The 21053-nt window shown below is 37.1% G+C and overlaps 1 protein-coding gene across 4 annotated transcripts in view; it reads right to left on the bottom strand.

The window, feature by feature from the left end:
- LOC110370891 (two pore calcium channel protein 1) overlaps nucleotides 1–21053 on the bottom strand; it is a 31051-nt gene that overhangs the window by 1716 nt on the left and 8282 nt on the right. For 2 of the 4 annotated variants that reach the window (XM_064040623.1, XM_064040625.1), the window contains exons 2-16: nucleotides 8240–8379; nucleotides 7292–7456; nucleotides 6666–6791; nucleotides 6125–6305; nucleotides 4295–4427; nucleotides 4035–4134; nucleotides 3406–3586; nucleotides 2830–3042; nucleotides 2399–2518; nucleotides 1927–2095; nucleotides 1442–1612; nucleotides 906–1101; nucleotides 452–557; nucleotides 258–364; nucleotides 39–147 (exon numbers count right to left, since the gene is read on the bottom strand). In XM_064040623.1, coding sequence (XP_063896693.1) covers nucleotides 39–147; nucleotides 258–364; nucleotides 452–557; nucleotides 906–1101; nucleotides 1442–1612; nucleotides 1927–2095; nucleotides 2399–2518; nucleotides 2830–3042; nucleotides 3406–3586; nucleotides 4035–4134; nucleotides 4295–4427; nucleotides 6125–6305; nucleotides 6666–6791; nucleotides 7292–7456; nucleotides 8240–8379 — 2217 coding nt within the window. Of the gene's footprint in view, nucleotides 1–38; nucleotides 148–257; nucleotides 365–451; nucleotides 558–905; nucleotides 1102–1441; nucleotides 1613–1926; nucleotides 2096–2398; nucleotides 2519–2829; nucleotides 3043–3405; nucleotides 3587–4034; nucleotides 4135–4294; nucleotides 4428–6124; nucleotides 6306–6665; nucleotides 6792–7291; nucleotides 7457–8239; nucleotides 8380–9203; nucleotides 9273–14172; nucleotides 14319–21053 lie in introns of those variants that run through there. The other 2 variants (XM_064040624.1, XM_064040626.1) reach the window with 2 other exon arrangements.

Below are 21053 nucleotides of genomic sequence, written 5' to 3'. Positions count from 1 at the left end.
TGACGCTATAGCTACTTCACCAGAAGTTGGTACACTACCTTCATTCTCGTCTTCCTCTGCAAGCCACTTCTGTATGTCAGTCTGGTACATTCTCCTTTGCAGCACCTCCTTCGTACGCGGACGAGATCCGATAAATGTTACTTCCACCTGTAACATTCAAGTTTACTCTCTCATACCACGAAAGAACTAAATTCTTTTCACACGGAAGACATTAAAGCCAGAAGATATAATGATGATGATGAATGGTTTGGACTTACCCCAGGTGGCAGATTGGGCCTGAGCTCATCAGCCAGGTCCCCATTGGCTCCCAACCTCTGTGCTTCCTCCCAACTCGTGTGCACCTCTTCGTGGAGAAGTTTCTCCTCTAGAAAATATTTTTATCAGTTTTTGTTAGAATCTTTAAAAATCGCCTTTGACTTTAAGGATTATTTTATCGACGAAGTAATCTTACCGTCTCTTTTAGTGGTGCTGCGTTTGTACTGTATCCTGAATCTGAAGGCCTCTAACACGCTCGCTACCACGATGGTCAGTACCACCATCGTAAATAGGTAGAATACCTGGAATTTACAAAATATTTGTGTCAAATAAATATAACCCCAACAATCTTCTTTTAAGTGGATGATTTTACAAGCGACCCTTCAAGCTAGACTTAAGAAAAAAACGTGCTACTTGCTGATGTTTCTGAAATCTTTAAACTTTCAAGTTACATTCAGTATATACTGTATGACCATGACCAAATTTCGGAACACCAAATCAGCAACTAAATATATTCATCCACAGAAGAGGTACACAACGGTATATAGCTGCATATGGTCACGCTGGAAGCCGACACTTACAATCAATTTGAATTTGAAAATGCTAGACAGAAGCTTAATAACAATAATAACTAAATCAACAATTCTCACCATAAAATAAATCCTACTGAACTGCCCCGCGACCGTGGCGTAAGCGTTCATCAGTATAAACCAGTTGTTGACAACGGTCAGCTCGAACAGAGTCACGCCGCTCGTCACGATGTTCTCGAAGTTGTTCAGGTAATAGTAGCCGAGTGCCGTCGAGCCGTTCAGGGAGTACTTGTAGAAGTCCTCTACTGTCGTGTTACTGGAAGGAGAGGAGAAAACTTAAGCATTTTATTGTTTATGACAGCTATAGCCAGTAGGACAGTTAAATCACCATCATCCTATTGCCGTAAGGGCAACGTGCATAATTCTGACTGACAAAGTTTGTTTGAGGTCGGAGTAGCATGTCTTGTTCTTTCGTATGGTGCAAATGGAAGACTAAATATTTCACAGTTTTATGTACTACGGAAGATAGGTACAAAACATGATCAACTTCAGGTGGCCATATAAGTCATATTTTTGACACGTAGCATCATTGTACCTGCATTGACATGTTAAGGCGAAAAGTATCCAAATAACTTCTTTATCCTTATTACACTTACACACAGCAGTTCCTAAGATCATAACCAGCGAAGAGCTCCATGCCGATAATGGCGAAGAAGTAGTACATGACCAGCATGACGCAGCCGGCCGAGGACATTAGAGGAGACAGCAGCACCAGTGTGCCGAACACGTCACGGTAACGCTTCTTCAGTTTGTACAGACGCATTAACCTGGGGAACAGAACAAGATCCCATGTAGTAGAGTTAACCGCGGGGGGTATGGTAGCTGGAGACCTTCTTAGTTCTTTCAATTTAGTTATAAATTTTATGTGCAGTGGTGGGTCTATCCAAATGAACACATTGCCATGCCCACAACCTCTTATTTATTTGTGTACTATTGAGTTAAGGTGCATGACAGTTACCACTGATGTGCGGAAAATCGCATCAGACTCTCGGAGCCTTGGCCTCAAATCTGCCCAAGATACTTAAAAAGAACTGGCTTTTATGTAAGTGTGAGAGCAATAATCCCAAAGTCAGAACCTTACCTCAAAGGTCTAAATATAACGACGATGAACAGCTTGGGTGCTATGCTGAGCAGCACGGCGCCCATCAGCGCCAGCAGCGTGACGCTCAGGTCGAACACGTTCCACCCGCTCTCCAGGTACACCGCCAGCCCGGACGCCATCATGCGCAGGGCTGCTTCTAGGAGGAACACTGTGAAGAAAGAAGAAGAAAAGACCTGAATTTGGAAAAAATCTTTTCAACGTAAATTAAACGATGTAGGTATTTAACCTTCTAGTTTGTTTTAAAGTTGTGTTTTGCATGTTTTTTCAGGATTAAAAGATTCTTCCACACCACCACTAACTTACATATTCGCTTAGATATCCTTATATTTTGTGCACTTCGAACATAGACAGAAATGAAAATAGAAAATGGGGCATCTGGCAAGCTTTGGGCTGGTTTAGTCTTTGTGAGTGAGTGTTAAAGAAGTTTAAAGCTTGCTGATAATTAACTTACATGTAAGGAATAACCAGGTGTCCCAGGACGCGCAGAGCAGACGAGCACTGTCCTGCAGGTCTCCCGCCGCCTCACACACTCGGAGTACCATTGCTACTCCGTTACCAATTATAAGAGCATCTGAAAGAAACAAGAAGATCATTAATCATTAAACATCTTCAATTTGGAGTCACTGGTGGACTCTACCAAAAAATTGCAATAAAAAACTTGTTGTCTGCGCACTTTTAATATGACTAGATATTACTACCAAATTGCATATGGTAAGACTGGAGGCGTTTCAACATAGCTAGCAAAAGTCTAGTCAGAGCTGACTTTTCCCATCAAGGTTACGACAGCCTTCAGAAGCTGAACGGTCTTACCAAGGAGCATCAAGTAGCCCAGGTTAAGAAGTAGAACTAGGTTAAGAAGGATAGAGTTGTCATATTACTTACAAATCAAATACTCGAAGTAAGGCCACCTTACAGCAGCCGCAGCCGCCCTGCCGAGCGGCTCCAGCGGCGACTGCGAGTACCACGGCGCCCGCGACTGCTGCCCCGCCCAGCGCAGCGCGAACACCTCGTACAAGTTCGCGAACTCCGCCCGGGATAGACCTCCCGATGAGGACTGGTTCAGCTGCTTGAACATCAGGTACACGTCTAGACCACCTGTGAAAGTAAATGGCTTAAAATGTAGGATGTTTGTCAAGAGAACATAGAAATTTTTGGGTGAGGGTGTCCGAAAATGGCATCTGAAGATTTTCATTTCGGCGCTTGCTCTGAACAATACCAAAGGGACTGGCGAATCGTACCTATAGGTCATGTTGTTTTTAAATATATATATTTTTCCGAAGCAAGGGACGAAAAGCGCGCGTTGACTTTCTAGCTTACTAGTCCATAATCTACCGACTTATTCTTCTTCAGAAGTGAGCTAGTATGACATTACCAAAATTCACATAAATGCATATGAGACTGTCGTTTGTATGAGTGAGTTAAAAGTATTAATAGGACTTATTTCGTGTGTAAACTTACTATAATGCGGCGCATAATGCCTCATAAGTCCCGCGAAGTGCCTCAACCTGACGGCATGCGGGGCCCGCCTGGACACGAGCAGGCGGAAGGCGTGGCGGGCGGCGCGGCGGCGGTGCAGCAGCAGCGCGCGGCACTTTTCGCGCTCGATGCGGGTGAACGTCTCGTAAACCACGGCTAACATCTGCAAATAGATCATGGACATAGTATAAGGACTTTTTCATAGAACAGAAGGACAGATTTTCATAGAAATTCTGCACTAAGGAATGGCTTAAGTACCATTAAATGTCTCCGAGTGTCCATTAAATAGTTATTCGATAGAGAAATAGTTATTCTATCTAGTTGAATTTGTTTGGACCTTCGAGTCTGAAAGTTACTTCTACAATCATTTCCATTCAAAACTATCATCTGCTTTGAATTTTGCTAACTATGTTGAGGTTGGATTCCAGTCTAATCGGATGCAACTGAATGTTTTACATGACTGAATACAAGGGGTATTGCAGGGAACGGCCTCTTTAATGAATTGAATTGAAGGTCTTCATATGGTTTCTGGGACCTGGGAAAACCTTCCATTGCAACGCTTAGGTAACTTAATTACTTAATTGTGTTATGTTTTCGGGATTCAAACTTACCAAATTCATAAGCACGTAGAGGACTGTGATGATGTACAGGATGAAGAACACTGCATACCATTTAGATTTGGCGTAAGATGGCATCATGACGTCGGGGAAACTGGAAGTATAAAACCAATTATGAGAACATAATATCTTTAGTATAGATAAGATAAGATTTTATATAATCCCAGTTCAAAATTAGGTCGTTAAATAAAAGAAAAACGAACTGCAGTAACTTCAAAGTTCATATTAATAACAAAAAAATATGAGAAACTTACTTGGCAGTCGTCAATAAAACAAACATGCTAACGAAGGAATCGCTTATTGTCTGAAAATGTCCGTTGTCAACGTGCTCCGAGAACAGATAGTAGCCCAGCAGCGAGTATGTTGCCACGAAGAACATGAGTAACCCTGGAACGAGAAGACGGCATTATATTTTTAGATACACGTCATAATTATGTTTCATACAAACTGTATTTGAAGAGCTATTGTTGAGTGGGTGATAACCCAACAAACAAAAAATCCTCTCATAGTGGCAAAAAATGCCAAAAATAAATTTCTTATAGGAGCCGTATTAACGCTAATAAGGGTGCGTTTGGGCACAAATTACAAGAACAATAACCTCAAACCCCCCTTATATTTGCTTTATTGTCAGCTTCTTTTTCTTATATGTACTTTATTATAGCAAGCGATAAGGGAGTCAAACTAATAAAAGCAAAAGGATTTGCTCTTAAAAAGCCAACCAATCTTATACATGTTTTATAATGGCGAGCAACAAGGGAGTAAAACTAATAGCGGCAAGACAAATACTATTTTATAGCTATTCGCCTTAAAAGCAGTGTTTGAGATTCTGCAACAAGTGTTTTGTTGAGTGATTTTTTCAGTTTGGCAGCGTCAACGAGTATTTTAAAGAAAACAAGAACCATGATTAATTTCATTTATTTTTTTTAGTGTACCTGAATCCGAGAGTATATTGTGCTTGTTTATTGAGAAAACTGTGTGGGAATTCAAACGTATGATAAAATGTGGTACAAAAAGTGTAATTATATCAACGCGCCCTTGAATTTGAGTAGTTTTTACGTAAAAATGGGAATAATTATTAAGGCATGTTTTTTATAACGCTTTTACAAGGGTAATATCATTCTCACAACGTCTATTAGAAATCTATAAGATTATAAGCTCTGTAATGGCAACATTTATTCCATCTGCTATCGCCATTTTATCTACCGTTAGGGTTCCTTTCATCATTCCGTAGCTGTATTAATATTAGCTATATTACATTTGAGGTATTATCACAATGGTTGTATTTACGGAGAAGATCTCAATTTATGTCTTCTTCACTACCACTACCGTTATATTCTTCTTGACTGATTTCCTGTACTTCATTGTCATCTTCCATAAAATCATTGACGGAACCCTCAAGTGATTTGTTGGTATCGGGTTGTCATTTTGTAGTATTATACTCGCAGCAGTAGAAGTGGTATAAGAATATTTTAATATGACCATCTAGAGAATAAAACCTTTTTAATGACTATGTAAGTGATTATGGATTGCATTCATTCTTGTAAAGACCATATAAAATGCAGAATATTGTTTGTTGGGTAGACATCTTATGAAATGCTCCTATGAGTGTAAAAGTATCATAGTTAGCTTGTGCATTACTATTATAAGAACGATTAGCCAAAAGAAAAGCTTTTATAAGGTTTTGAATATTATAAGGCTTAAAAGCATTGTAAATGCGCTTATGAGAATAACATATTTTCAATCCTTATTATAATCATGTAATTTGGACTTGTTATGGTTAACCCAACCAAATTATAAGAGTAAAGGTAATATTAGCCAAATGTTCTTATATTGTGCCATAATAAGGAACACTGACATAATGAAAGCGATTTTAAAGCAACTATAAGAAATTAGACCTTAAACATATAATTTTATAAGAGTAGCTTGTTTGTTGGGAAGACATGTCTGTTATTGACGCACTTTCTAAGTTGAACGGTTTAGGGACTTTCCTTATAAAGTATCCTGCGAAGGGACGGGGAAGGGAAGGGGCGAGATAAAGATCCCAATTTCTTTCTAAAGAGTAATTTGAAGGTAAAAAGGCTTACCTAACATATCAATAATCGGTGGTAATGACTGCAGTATCTGTCTGATGAACCTCCTGACTCCGCCGCAGTGCCTGGTGTCCACCAGAAAGATGGGGCGCAACGCCCTCGTCACTCGGAAGTGGGAGGATTGTCGGCATAGCACCACCACTGCTTCCAGTAACATTATTAGTAATGTTATTCCCTGAAATCATATGACAGAAACCTGAAATTGTTGATATTGTTATATCCCAAAAATTACAGTATTTTTGCCTTTAACATAGGAATCCATATCTATGATGCTATTGGTCCTTTCACGCGTCAAGGACTTCTTCTTAAATGCAGAACACAAGAGAAAACAATGCAGTTACTCAAAAGGATAATCCTATCTAATGTCGATGTCATTTACGATAAATAGTTGCAGTACATAAGTAGGGATTTTCCCTTCTCGAAGATGAAGTCATTTTGTTAAAATAGCTGGTGAAGTGGCGAAAGAATGCTATCGATAGCTAAGAAACTAGAAGACGTATAAATAGACTAAGGAAATGCCATAACGATCTCTTACCTTAATCATAGTCCTCTTGTGTTTGAGTATGGTCCCCCAGCCGATCCACTTGAGCTTCAGATGCAGTTCCACCCCAATTATTGTCAACGCTAATAGCTCTATCGTGCCGTGCGCCCATACTGGTAACTGGAATACATAAGGACTCATTGGAATATCGAAAAACTGTAAGTATGTATATAATTATAAGAAGTTTTTCTAGTATCTACCCCAATTGGGGGATATGGGATTATAGTACATACGTACTTATTCGAAGCTTGGAGACGAATGGTACATAGGGCACACACTATAACTGTTCGGTATCAGACCGACTAAAAACTTTTCCTTCGAAGTATAGACAGTCAAACTTAGGGCCAACTATCGACCGACAGTTCAATTCAATTTGCAGTGTGCAAGTCTCTAACTAATTTTAACTATATACTAACTCTAACTACATAAGTATATGTGTTATATGTCGCTTTCTAAACCAATATTCATTATTTAGTAGATATTTTAGTACCGTGACTTTGATCTCGCTTGATTTGCAGATTGTTGTACGGTTTAATAACCACGACAAAATGCGTTTGGATAATCGGTACAAAAATTCGCCTTGTGAGGACCAAAGTAAGAGATCTAAAATTCTTCTTTACCTCAAACGTAGGCACGGCGGGATCTTCAGTAAAAGCTAGGAGTATAAGCACTAAGGAAGCCAATAGGTCCAGTCCATGATACCAGGGGTTGTGGACTCTCAGGTACGCCGGCAACTCTTCGGGACTCGACGGGTGCGAGTCGAACTTTTCATTGTTTAAACCTTCCTAGAAAGAGAAGGACATGTTATTTTCCTGTGTGATGATAATTTACATACTCAATATTATTGACAGAGTATACATTTTACGCTTGCGATGTGGGCGATACGGAAAACAAAAGACTGTTGATTATGCTGCGAGTAATGCATGACCTATAAGTTATTATTGTTGCTGGGTAAACTTAGTTATATTCCTTTTTGCAAATTCCTGATTCTTACGTTTACTTAAAGGATAGTGTTATGGTACTTCGAAATACACGCAAATGGCAATCAACTGCAAAATAGACACAAAGTAAATTATCATTTCAAACAACTGTGAAATAAGACCGCGCGTTATTCGTGTCCTTATTTACGCAATTGGTCTTTTGTTTTGCCGTCTAGAATTCACGGCTAATATTGATGGCTCGGAGCTGCGTGCCTGTAGTACTTCGTCTACTGCCAAAATTAATGGGAATCATTAGACGGACAATTTATTTGTGCCAGTCGGAAGAATAATTTGAATATTGTCTTGAAAACCGTGATGGATTGTTCTTTAAATACGTATTACGTTTCTACAAAGTCATAATTGTTTTAAGTGAAATTATTAAACGTGGCTCATTTTGCCAATATAGCTTCATCAGGGCCAAAATCCTCACATTTCATAATCCCTAGAGCACGCTAATAATGAAACTGAAATACGGCTTAATGAATAAAATATGAACCAATCAACAAGTCGTGAATTATTAACACTTCCATGCCGAACCTTTCCTAAATAATTTAAGGGGCCAGTTCAATCACTGAGCTAGGTACGTACCTCTAGATAAATTGCAGCCTCATGGTAGTTCATCTCCCAGTGCTCGTCTTCTGACATGTTGAGGCCGGTGTGGAGTGAGGACCGGCTGCCCATGTCCAGGGTACCTGAGTCTCCGGCGCCATCTGTGCCAGTCCGCGTATCTGCACGACACATGGTAGAAATCCTTTATTTAATCGTCCAATGTCAATAACTTTTTGGTCCTTTGATCCAGGCGTGAAAATACACAAGACACTAGTTTGGTGACCTCTAAACCACACACACACGCACAGTAAACAAAACACAGACTATGACATCATTTTTGAAACCACCAAACTCTTTATTGGCTTTCAACCTCAACGCGCTCAAGACACTAGAAAACAAAACAATGTAGCCGAAACTCGAAGCTACCTCTGAGTCAGATTATTGCATTGAGAACTCTCAAGTCCGCTTGAACGGAAAAGGTGGGAGGTGAACTGGTTTGAAACGTATTAAAAATTCAGACGTTCAGGCTCGAATCAGCGAGCCGGAGGAACTTTCGAAACTGGGTGATTAAACTTCGCTGTTATCCGTGCCTAGTAATATATTAATGAACGTCCTACTTTTTGTAGATACCTAAATTAAGACACGGCATCGATATTAAATGTTTCCGATCCATTTAGGATCCATTTTAGAAGACAGGCAGAATTAAGCGGTGTAACTCGAGTTTTTGGACGTCCAATTTACAAACGTCTATTTGATGTAGTACTTGCCCGTTCCAGAATGCAGCGGATTTTCTGGAGTTACGTATTTTCACGAACCGTTTCAAGTTTTATTACTCCGAAGTTAAGCTTGTTTAATCCGAAAAAAATTCGGGAGATATTATTGACCTTATTGTACGCGGGGGTTAGGACCACTAGGTACACTTGCACGCAGAAAAAAGGACCACTTAGAAAACGTAACTTTCACGCACTTGAATAACTGTGTTCAGTGATTATAAAGCGTCTACCTGTGTCGATTTGTTTATCCATCACACACACTGCCCCCAGCTGGCATGGAAACGGAATGCAGCGCTCCACTGAACCTACTAACCGACTTTGCGTATCAGGGCTGGCGCTTCAAGAAAATAGCGGGTTTTGATGTACTTTCCAATTTTTCAAGTGTGCATCACTCATATACCTATTTTATTACTATATCCTTACTGATGTAATGTTACTCGGTTGATCGGTTTGTTTCAATTACTGTAATATTGCTCAAGTGACTTAGGTGTGGAGTTAAAAAAAAAACTGTATTTATTCCAAATGTATGACAAGCTATGTATAGAATATAAGTATGACAAGAAGGGACAGCCAGGAAAGGAGCTGTTAGGAAATACGTAGGTACGGAGTACTATTTTAAACACAAAACCTTATTCTCATAAAAGATGACCTATAATAGACCCGCCTGTTTTAGCAAAGTCCGTATCTAATAACCCTAGAGTAGTTATCTACTTATGTTATTTCCAATCCTTGCCAACCCTGAAAACAAATATATTGGTCCTGCTAACGTTATATAAAATTTTTATTAAACCATTTTTGTGTTGTTGTGTACACAGTTAAATATTTAGAACGCCCGCCGAAATACTCGCGTACAGTTCACGAATGTATGTAGGTAAAGTTAATAAAGTATGTATAGCCGTGTTTAACTATATAGCATTATTAGCAGATGGTCAACACACTGGGTCGTAACCCCATTGTCTGGGTTTACGACTAACAGTCAAGAAAATAAATAAACTACGAACTTGTTAGCTATACCACCTCTTTAATTAAAAACCTTATTTTGTTTGACTCTACGCGCGAAAAAGAGGATTGAGTCTACATTACAAAGACCTTGTTTTCTACTTAGCTTGGCAGATTTACATGATTATATCTGACTTATCTAATTATATTCCGTATTAGAAGTTAAGTAAAACCTGGTAGTGTTAAATAAAAAACAAATTACTATTTGCTACAAATAACCGTATCACAATGTTTTTCGCATTCTGATCTAGACACACGGCAGTGTGTCCGCCAAGTTCGAGCAAAAAAGGCGACACACCGGCCGTGGGTTATATTACACGAACCATTTCGGGCCAAATTCGACCCCCCTGTAACTCAAAATCTATTTTATTTACGCATATCAAATTTCTAGTATCTGTTGAGACCCCCTCACTTATCTAAAATACAAAATTTCATTAATATACCTATTGTAGGTCTTGAGATATTGACGTCAGAAAATCGCTATTTTTACTATACACTCACTGACTGATTCACTTATTCACTGATTCACTGACTCACTCATCAAAAACCTAGACCACTTCCAACGGTCGTATTGACTTGAAATTTGGCATGGAGGTAGGTCTTTATGTCAAGGTAAAGTGAAAAATCTGAAAATGGCCAAGTGTGAGTCGGTTTCAAAATAATGAAGGTGTTTTATACCCGGTGTAAATTTATACCCCTAAGGAACTAAAACGAACTAAATTTATCTATATTTATATAATATATCTTCGAATGGTACAAAGGTTTGTATTTAGTCAAAGTAAAGAAAAAATCTGAAAACGGCCAAGTGTGAATCACTTTCGAAAATAACGAATGTGTAACTTTGATCCACGAACATAATATATGATAACATGTCATGTCAGTCAGTTGGTAAATCTAGTCATAGTTAATCTAGTTCATTTCTTTGTAAGAAACATAGTGCATATTAAAAAATCTAAAAGATAGTATAAATGAGACATTTCTTTAACTAACTTCATCATAAGAAAAAAATAAAAAAAACAACCTTACAAAAATAAATGAAATCCCACCCAAAACAAAAATGTGAAAGACTGCCAAGTTCGATAATATGGGAATGCTTCGCCTATAAAAGAAGTGAGATCTGAATAAGTACCAAGTTCCATACACATACCTCAGTTAAAAATAGTTACTTTTTAATGATGATTACTTGGCAAGTTTTAATAGAAAATTAAATACTTGATTCATTGCGTTTAGTAGGTTTATAACAAGGTGTATGAAGCATTCCCATATTATCGAACTTGGCAGTCTTTCACATTTTTGTTTTGGGTTTATAGTTTTAGCTCAATTTTTTAAACTCTTCTTATGTATCATATTACGTATCTTGTGTAGAAAATTTTTAAACGGATCGTATGCTGAAAGGGGATACCTACTAATAATTTGCTATTTTTTTTTTATTCAGATCTTTATAGGTAGGTACAGTTAATTGTTAGTGAGGCAGCCCTATGATTAAGTTTACGAAGTTACGTTCGCCTTATGTCAGTGAAAATATTTTTTTAAAACAGGAAACTGAATAGAATATATTTCATTGTTAGGTAATTGTTAACTCAAGGTTTTTGCAATTAATTTAGCTATTGTAATAGATAGAATATATGTTGTATGTCTCGCTTCCTTGGTCGTGATTGGCGTAATCATTTATAATAATTAACTATGCATATTTTTAAGTGCTAGACTTAAATCCATTTAAGGTAGAGTTAAATTGCAAATAAAGAATAACAGATTATTTTTCTAAAATAATTTTAATTCGGAATTTAAATTATTTCTTTTTTGAAAGAGAGTAATGCCCATTTTCACCAACAATCTCTTAATCTAAGTGCCACTTAGAATAAGGGCTCTCCCAATTATGACATAAATAACTATGGATAAGGGATACCTTTTTTTTTTTTTTTTATTATTTATTATTCAAAATATCAGATTTACAATTTGGTTACATAACAGTAAATATACCGACACAAACCATCGCGGGTTTAACAGTGGTATGTCAGCCACGGCAACTCGGTGACACATTTATACATAGGTATACATTATATATACATAAGGAGTTACTTTCTAGATCTCACTGCAGTCTAGAAAGTACTTCTTTAGTATCTTTTGACAGTTTTTAGGATTTATTTTACTGCAGAGTTCAATGGGCAGGTCATTTAAATATGATGGTAACCTAAGGAACCTAAACTTTGGTGAAAACGAAATTCTTATTAAGTGTTCCGTAAATGCTCTTAGGGGATCAATTAATTTAGGTATTTGTTGGTGAAAATGGGCATAGGTACTAAAGGTGACTTCTATGACTGCGTTCATAATTAAGCAAACAAATTAACAATACCAAAAGCTAAAATGCATTAAAATTACAGTCATCAACGAACAATGCTATAAAAATCCTACGCTTGATAGATCAAGGCAATCAAGCATGTCCAATCTAGTAGATTATGAATATGATATGACAGGGCAGGTAAGACTGAGCTTCAAGCTTCTTCATTTAGTGACCCATGCGTTAGGTACTCGTTTAACGCCGTCATTGATAATGCTCACTCAAAAATCTTTGTGACGTGAAGTATTTTTCTCTATTTTTTATTATAATAAAATTAGGACTAAGGCTGTTTTCAAACCAAACTGACTGTCAGCCGCCGAATATGAGAGAACGTTACGTGGTTTATTAAATAACGCATGTGTAACGCAGCCTAAAAGTCTTGTGCCCAAAAAAAATAGTTAAAAAGAGCAATAAAAAATATTTTTTACATAGGTAGTTAATCCATATTCCCTAGTATGTTATCCCCAATATTTCTTAACAATTTAAATAAATTTACTTAACATCTCTTCCACATGAAACCGCATTCAAAAACGGGCGCAGCGAGCCAGCTGTTTGGTATAAACTTATAAAGGCCCAAGTTTAGAAGTACCTACTTGAAATACTTCTCATGCCGTCTCTATATAAAATTTCCCAGTTTCATGATATGAAGAATTCTTTCGTGTACAGGAATCTTGGCAGCGCTGAGGCTTTTACTTATTTTCCTTTTATGTTCCGCAAACATTGAAGGAATTGTATGTTAGGTAACAGAAGCAAGAATATTTTCTTACAAATAAATCTACTTAAATAAATATGGTGGATAATTCAGTCTAGCTGAAACTGAGTGTAGATTACTTTTCAGTATTTAGGTATGTGCCACAAAAGACTTATCAGTGTTAAGGATCAAAAGATCCGGTTTCAATTTCGCGACACAAAGGAAAAGCTTTTACAAAACTCTTGAAATCTACACTTAAGTTCATATGGACACATTTACTTCTATCTAACATTTTTCTACACATTTACCTCGAACTTCAATTATAGCTATGACTCTATACCTAAGCAATTAAAATCAGAGACGTTCATCAATGAGTCAAATCAATAAAGTGCCAAAGACAATAAAATAAACCTTTTAAGTAAATATCCCCAGCATGCGCAAGGCAACTTAGATCGCAGCACATTAAAATCTTTATCTTTATAACAACGTATAAAGGCATTACCTACCTACTCTAGGCATATACAGGCAAAAACATTAACTATTGTACATAATAAATAAAATAATGCCCATCGGGCTTCTGTCAGCTACGTCCTCTCACAATAAATAATTTACTTATTTCTTGAAAAACAGCATCATTTTTTCAAAGAAAATCTTTCGAGCTACCTTAGCTTAATAAAAACTCAATGCTTGTACAAAAAGAGAACATTTTTCTTGCCTGCCAGCTTTTCCGCGAAGTTTTCAAACGACCCAGATGGGTCCTATTTGGAGACTGAAGACCTAAACTCGCGCTCAGTTATGTAATTTTTAAAACTCAGGCTTTTAAGCTTAGCTACTTCAAAATTTAATAAATCCTGTACCCACGAAGATTGATGTTAAGTATTAATTCGGCTCAGAGGAAACAAATTATTTTATACAAAAAAAAAGTTGTTTCTACAGGACTAAGCCACAGACTTACTTGATTAATATCGTCTGTGGCAGGCGGGAAAATGTACCTTCCTATAAAGATGGCGGAAATGCAACTTATCTCTGATTTTACTCTGATTACACGAATTTCCATCTCCGCATCGTTAATTAATGTGCTTGTGACCGATGAAATCGTTATTACGATCGTACATGCCAATTTTGACATGCAATCAGCATGATTAAATCGAAATAATCAGTCTTTACATACCAATTAAGCCGTTTACAGTCCTATACACACTTCTCGATACATTTCGAACACTATTTACTAAACTATCAGCTATCTTCATTATTTATACATAGAAAAATAATATAATAATTATCAAAATTATCACTGAACAGTGAAGAATCTATTCAGTCACTGAATTTCATGATAACATTAGGTAGAACACTGCAGTAGGTGCTGTTTGCATATGACAAGATAATAGTGAAATGTAGGTGCTGGTACGAACAGCAAAACAACTTAGCATAATTAAAATACTTAACTGAATGAAATGGAAGTAAGACAAGACGGGGAAAATAATTTTATTTTCTTGCTGACATTTACCAGGTACCTACCTATATTATCTTTCTTGTTTTTGAGAAAACTTAAAAATAATTCATTGGATTAAAACTCTCAGAAGAATGAAAAAAGAACCTAGCATGTAAAATATAATAGATACCTACACCATCTGTTTTACATCTTCATAGCTGATATTACAGTTTGTTTTCTCACTGAAAGTTTCAAAACCTACCTAAAATTAGATCTACCCAGTTTCTAAGTTGAGTTTTGCAAGCCTCAAAGGTCGAACAGAAAGGGATTAGACAACTTGTCGTGAACTTCCAAACTACTTATCTTAGAAATATATAAAGACAACTGTGAACTATCCTACTCCGTTTTGCTCTTAGACCCTATTTAGAGTAAACTAAGTACTCATAAATAGAATAATAGATACACACTCTTAAAAGTAATCTATATGAACTGCAGACTGGAGTTTTTTGATGAGTAATAATTTTATTATTATTGGTGAGACCGTCATCATCATAATTTTATTGCTTGTAAGACCTTAACATCAAGATTACTTTAAGTCCCATTCTGATGATGTATCTATTTCTCACTTTTCTCTATAATATTGAATACCTTTTGCAAGCCCTAGGTTAAGCATGTCTAGCTTAAGGTACCTACGTGAACCTTTCTCAAATCCCCCTTAAAGAAGAATAGTATCTAAATGTCAAAGAAGAATAACATATACATTATAGGCATTAACTTAGGCACGCAATATTGAAAAGGTGACGGTATCGACCCAGGCTGATGTCATTAAGTGCCGACCTTAACGGGCTTCGCACTGATTTTGAGAGGGGCGCCGAACTATTTATAACACGCAAACGTTTTTGCATCACCCTTTGGGGAGTTCGTTTGATTTTGACAGAGGTTTTTTGAGGTTATTTGCTAGTTAAAACAGCAAAATCTGGGCTAAGTGCCTACCGAAGTATGACGATACGTAATTCATGAATGGGAATGGGGAATGATGGAATAAAAAGTGAAAAATCGAGATAAATCTCGGTTGATATAATCGATGCACGGATTTCAGTAAAAAAAAGATAGCTTAGACCTTTCAGGAAAGTACAGAATATGAACTTAAAGATAGATGATGGATGGGATGCGGAAATACTAATAGGTACGTGAAAACCTATACACTTTTGTCATTAACCTAAGTAAGTATCCAAAGAGTATTGTAACAAGCTGTTGCAGATTGTGAATAATTATCATTTACTCACTCAATTACATCTATATTCACTCAGGGGTCACCGACCGGGGGCCCGATTCTCCTAAGTTAATAATGACAAAATCGAATAGAAATCGAATCGCAATATGATAGCAATAGCAGTTTTAACCATATCGGGCATTCTGCTACTAATAAAAGACCAATCGTATTCGATTGACATTTGATTCGTGTGCGATTGGTCTGCTATTTTGGTGATTTTGGTCCATACGGTAGTTTGCTGTACAATCATTTTGCAATCGTAAATCATTTGCAGACAAAATGATTCATTACTGAATGACGGAAAAGGATAAAAACGTTTATTTCAAAGAAAAAATAGCGGAATGCCACATACGCTTCAATCGTAATCGAGTCGGGATCGGATCTCAGTCGAATCGAGTCGAACGTCAATCGTATGTCGCTTAAGTAAAATTAGGAGAATCGGGCCCCGGAACTTTTGTACTAATTAGCAGAATCAAAACAAGATGGCTACTCATTCAATTAAATCATAAAAAATCTCTCACAGTTGCAGAAGGAAAAAAAGAATTGATAGACGAAGTAGACAGACTATAAAAATGTCTAACTACATGCATTAAAATTTCAATGTAGGATAGTATTTTAACGATCCTCTCTAAACTTCAGTTGAGAGTTCAAGGCGGTCTTACGATCCGTCTATGGTTTTTGTATATGTTCAGGTTCCGAAAGGAAAGTATCTGGAACAAGTGTCAAGTTGCGGGGGAATTTAATAAAAAAATATGAAAGATTTGTTTTTATATCTAACCTTTGGCACTGATAAAGAAGTAGGTACTTAGTTGTTAGGGTATATGTACAGGCTTCCTGGGCTGCAGGATTGTTCGAAAGAGTTACCGCGGCTCTGGTACATAAAAGGCCTACGACGGAACACGACGATTTTTAGTCAGTGACATCCCTCACCGCTGCTAACCCACAGCGGGAGGAGTCATTTGATGATTCTTAACGTCCGTCGTTAAATAAAAAGGGTATATACAGGCTTTCTTTACTATCAGTACTTCCGAAATGGCTACTATCGTCAGAGTTTCAGTTTACTTAATAAAGCCTACTTTGTTTCGTATCTAGTGTTATCTTGCAACATAATTTATGAGGCTTGGGAAATATGACGATTCGTGTTTCATGACTAATACATAATTTAATTACAACTATCACGAATGACGTTGGTTTTATAGCCTAAATAGCTTCCGCTTCGGCAGCGATTTGTTTCACGTGCCTACCCATTTAAAAGTAGCCTATCTTCCTAGCCTTCCTTAATAACAAGATGTCTAACATTGAAAGAACTTTATCAGATCAATCAAACAAAGAACCAAACTTCTGCTTTGTAATATTAGTATACTTAGATCTTTTTTTGTAAGTTAGAAGATACATAATGAAAAACGGCAGCAATAATATAATTTCAGTCTACTTTATCCTATTGTGGTTAGACAGTTGACAGCGGCTGAAAGATTCAGGTTAGTGCGACACGACGGGGCGCTGCGACGGTCGGGCGACGAGACAATCACGACAGCTAGGCAACTACTTTACAAAGGGTAAACCGCATGCAAGCAAGATAAAAGAACTGCAGAATATACGCTAATAGTCGGTTTGCTCTGAAATAAGCTTCAACGAATTTTCCGAGCGATTTTGAAGACACCTTTGCTGAGCTAGACAGTTTTTTGTTCAGCCTTTTTATCGTCCCACTGCTGGGCACAGAAGGATTAAGCGAGACATTATTTCGTTTTATTTTTCCGTGGAACCTGACAGGATTTTTCGATTTTTTTTAAATTAGGTATGTGTCTTTATCTGGGTATAAAACCAAGCGTTATTATTTCAGAAAGCTGGGTATGTATTTTCAAAATTTATTTAGGCATGCATTTCGGCAGTTTATTCTGCTCCTGAATCCAATTTAAAGACTCCTTTAGTCCATGTACTTTGCTTGTTTAGATTTTCTAGCTAAAAGCCCTTTACTTTCATTAACCGAAGAGTGTTCTCCGTAACTTCATACAAGTAACGAATTTACAACAAAGTTACGTACCAATTTGTATACATTTAGTACTTAATACGTTTTCAATATAACATTTTGCGGTACACAGCTCGGCGTACCGTGCCGTGGCAAACTCAATTAGTTAATAGCTCAGTGGTCGCGGTTTGCTGTCACTTGTTTCTACTGGAGTTATTTTTGTTTAGGGTTATGAATCTACAGCTATATCATCGTCATCATCATCCTTTTCCATTTCGTCCAATTGTTGACTGTTCTCTGACAGGTTACTGTGAACTAGTTTTGCTTTCCAACGGTATAGTTTCGTGACGCTACGAGGCTTATGAAAAAAAATACTATCTGTAAACAAAATTAATTGTTTCCTGTTGACAGGATCCGGGCATTCTTAGGCACATAACATTGCCATCGGCAAGCCTGATATTATCGAGGGACTTTACGTAACAGATGAAAAATGTTTGGCACTTATGTAGCTAAGTATGCTGCCTATATCTCCGAGTTTTGCAGATAAAACGTAACGAAACCTAGGTTTACAAAGAAATGTAACAAACCATTTCTCTATTAAGGAAGTTACATATTGAATTACATAAGTATCTCAAACACAAACCATATTTTTTGTGTGTACTGTTCCTATACACTACATACACCATCATATGATCGCCATGTCTAATTCTGTAATCGGCGTAGTCACGGCAAAACGTAAAACTAACATTGTAATTTTGTTGTAGCTCGATATATCGACTGACTTTGAATTCATTGGCATTCATCCAGGGGGTGAAAGTACTCGTAATGGTCAACTTTTACCATAAAACCAGCTAGGAAATAGCGACGAGAGATTCGTCAGTAAAAATGTCTGACACCAAAGAGATATTTACCTAGTCTATAGGTAGTCTATGGAAACGGGTATTTTTATTTTTTCTGCATGAAGAGACGATTAAGTAGGACTTCTATTTTACAACAAAAATGTGTCCTTTTCCCTTAACGTGATAATTAAATAAATAAAAAAAAACAGCCGCAATAACCTTTCAATCACTCAACTTATCCCCGAAAAAACACACCTATCTTTCTTCACCATTCTCATTCAATAACAACAAATATCCTATAAAAGGTCTCATCAATAGATAGATTTCATATTAACCGGTTAGCACCATTATGGGTAATTAAGGTTTAGAGAGTACTGAAGCTAATTTAGCTTAGATTTTAATGGTTTGAAAACGGTACGTGTACATACTTATATGAATTTAATTAAAGGCAATAGGGACAGATTAGAGTTTGAATTAAAAATTAGAGAGAGTGGATCCATTGGGATGGTGTGTGTATTTGCCAACCGGTAAGAGTTGAGGAGTAATGCACAGGACTAACGCAATTCTTTAACGTGTTCATAATTCATATAATCAATAAGAGAGATAGGTGCAAAGTAACATTTTATTTTCATTAAGTAATTAGGTATTTAAGGTGTGAGAAACTCAACATTTAGCCAATATTGCTTATTTACAACAGCAAAATTCCTTCAGTTCCTTCTCCTTAGCTAATTAGCTAAAATCTCCATCGGCACATTAGTCTTCCTCTCAAAGCTGCAATAACTGTCAAAGTCCCACGGGCCTTGGGCCTGAGACTCGGGCCATTAATTGTATTGTCACGATCTAGTTGGCCGAGTCTTATAAGGGCTGTGGGACGCTGACGGATCTATGCAACGGGAACGTAATGATAATGACCTGGCTCTAACGGTTATGTTAGAAGGTACTTGTAGTGGAAATAGTAGGAACCTTACCATTATAATTATTTAAGGTTTTGTATTCTTGAAACTTTGAAAGGGTTAGACAAGTGCACGTATGTACATAGTTGACCACTTTTTTATAATTGGAGTTTCCTTTATAGGGTCTTTTACCATTAGGTAGAACTGTTAAATCCAGAAAAAGCTATGTTAATTTAACGAAACTTTCATGAATTTAGGTACGGACTCAGGCTTAGATAAAATAGATGCTTTCACACATTTCCTTGCAAAGACAAGTTGTATGTTTGCAAGCAGGTACCTATAGTAATAAAATCGGCACGTAATGGCATTTAGGTGGTGAAACCTTTCACAAAGGGAGTACATGAGACAAGGTCAAGGCTATATATTCATGATGTTTGCGTCTTTTATAGGGATACCTAATTATTTGATAGACATTAAGTTTTATGGTCACCCATTTACTCCGAAAGTACAACGGATAAGAAGATAAACGTTCAAAGCAGTCTTCAGAAAACTCACAAATGAACAATTTCTTTGATGTTTACCATCAGAAAACATTAAAAATACATACATTCATAGGTACCTTTCTGTGAGAGCCACTCTAAAAACTTTTACGTGAGATTCCTTTCAAAAGTTTAACGAGAGTGACATATGCCATCAAAGTTGCATTGGTATCGGCACAATGCTTTGAAATTCGGCCAGACAGATTCGAAACTTTCTTCTTGTCTGGTGAGCATTTACAAGCATAATGTGAAGTGAGAGCTTTGGGCTTTGTTTACAGCTTAGTACAATAAGAAAGTGTGATCCCTACTTACGCTAGACACTGACATAGGCTTATTATTTATCCGAATTATGTATTCCCCCAACATCACCTCGAAGTTGAAGAAAATACCCTCATTACTAGTTACTAAGTTCTAGACTAGACTAAGATCTTGGAGTCAGCCCCGGATCTTCAATTTTTATTAGGCGGGGCAAAATCTGAAAAGTGCCGCCCCGCCTACCTACTTATGTTTATTTTCACCTCTATCATCCATATAATATTAGCTATCAATATGTAGGCAGGCAGGGCCGTCTCTAGCTCATATAGCGCCTGGGTGCAATCATCACCCAAGCGCCAACTATGTATTGAAATACTTACAGTAGTTACAAGGAATATAAATAAGAACGTTCGAATGAAGTGCACTTTTTTGGTAGGTAAAGGACTTAAAAAAATGTGTCCAATTCATTGTAGGCTCAAACTGTTGGTTAAGTTATGAAAGTCGAGACAGATCAATGCAAATGAAAAAAGTAGCGCGAGCGAAGCGAGCGCGCAAATTTTTCAATTTTGGGACACAAAAAGTTAATAAGTTTTAAAAAGCGCTGTAAAGTAACAAGCAGTCGGAAGCGCAAACTTTTGAGGACTCCATAAAAAAGTGATTTCTACATTTGACTTATAAAAGGTAAGACAGCGTGGACTTGACTTATGAAGTTACTAAGGCAATGCATGTGTAATATTTCGCGAGCGAAGCGAGCGCGAAATTTTTTGAGCCTACGACACAAAATTATCTGATCAAGTACTCTGTAAAGCGAACTTTTTAAATTATTTGTTTGAAGACTCACAAATTAAACTGGGA

This window comes from Helicoverpa armigera, chromosome 22, assembly GCF_030705265.1.
Source record: "Helicoverpa armigera isolate CAAS_96S chromosome 22, ASM3070526v1, whole genome shotgun sequence".
Taxonomy (NCBI): Eukaryota; Metazoa; Arthropoda; class Insecta; order Lepidoptera; family Noctuidae; genus Helicoverpa; species Helicoverpa armigera.
Note: the sequence above shows the minus strand (reverse complement) of the source record. Positions and strands in the feature narration are given on the sequence as shown.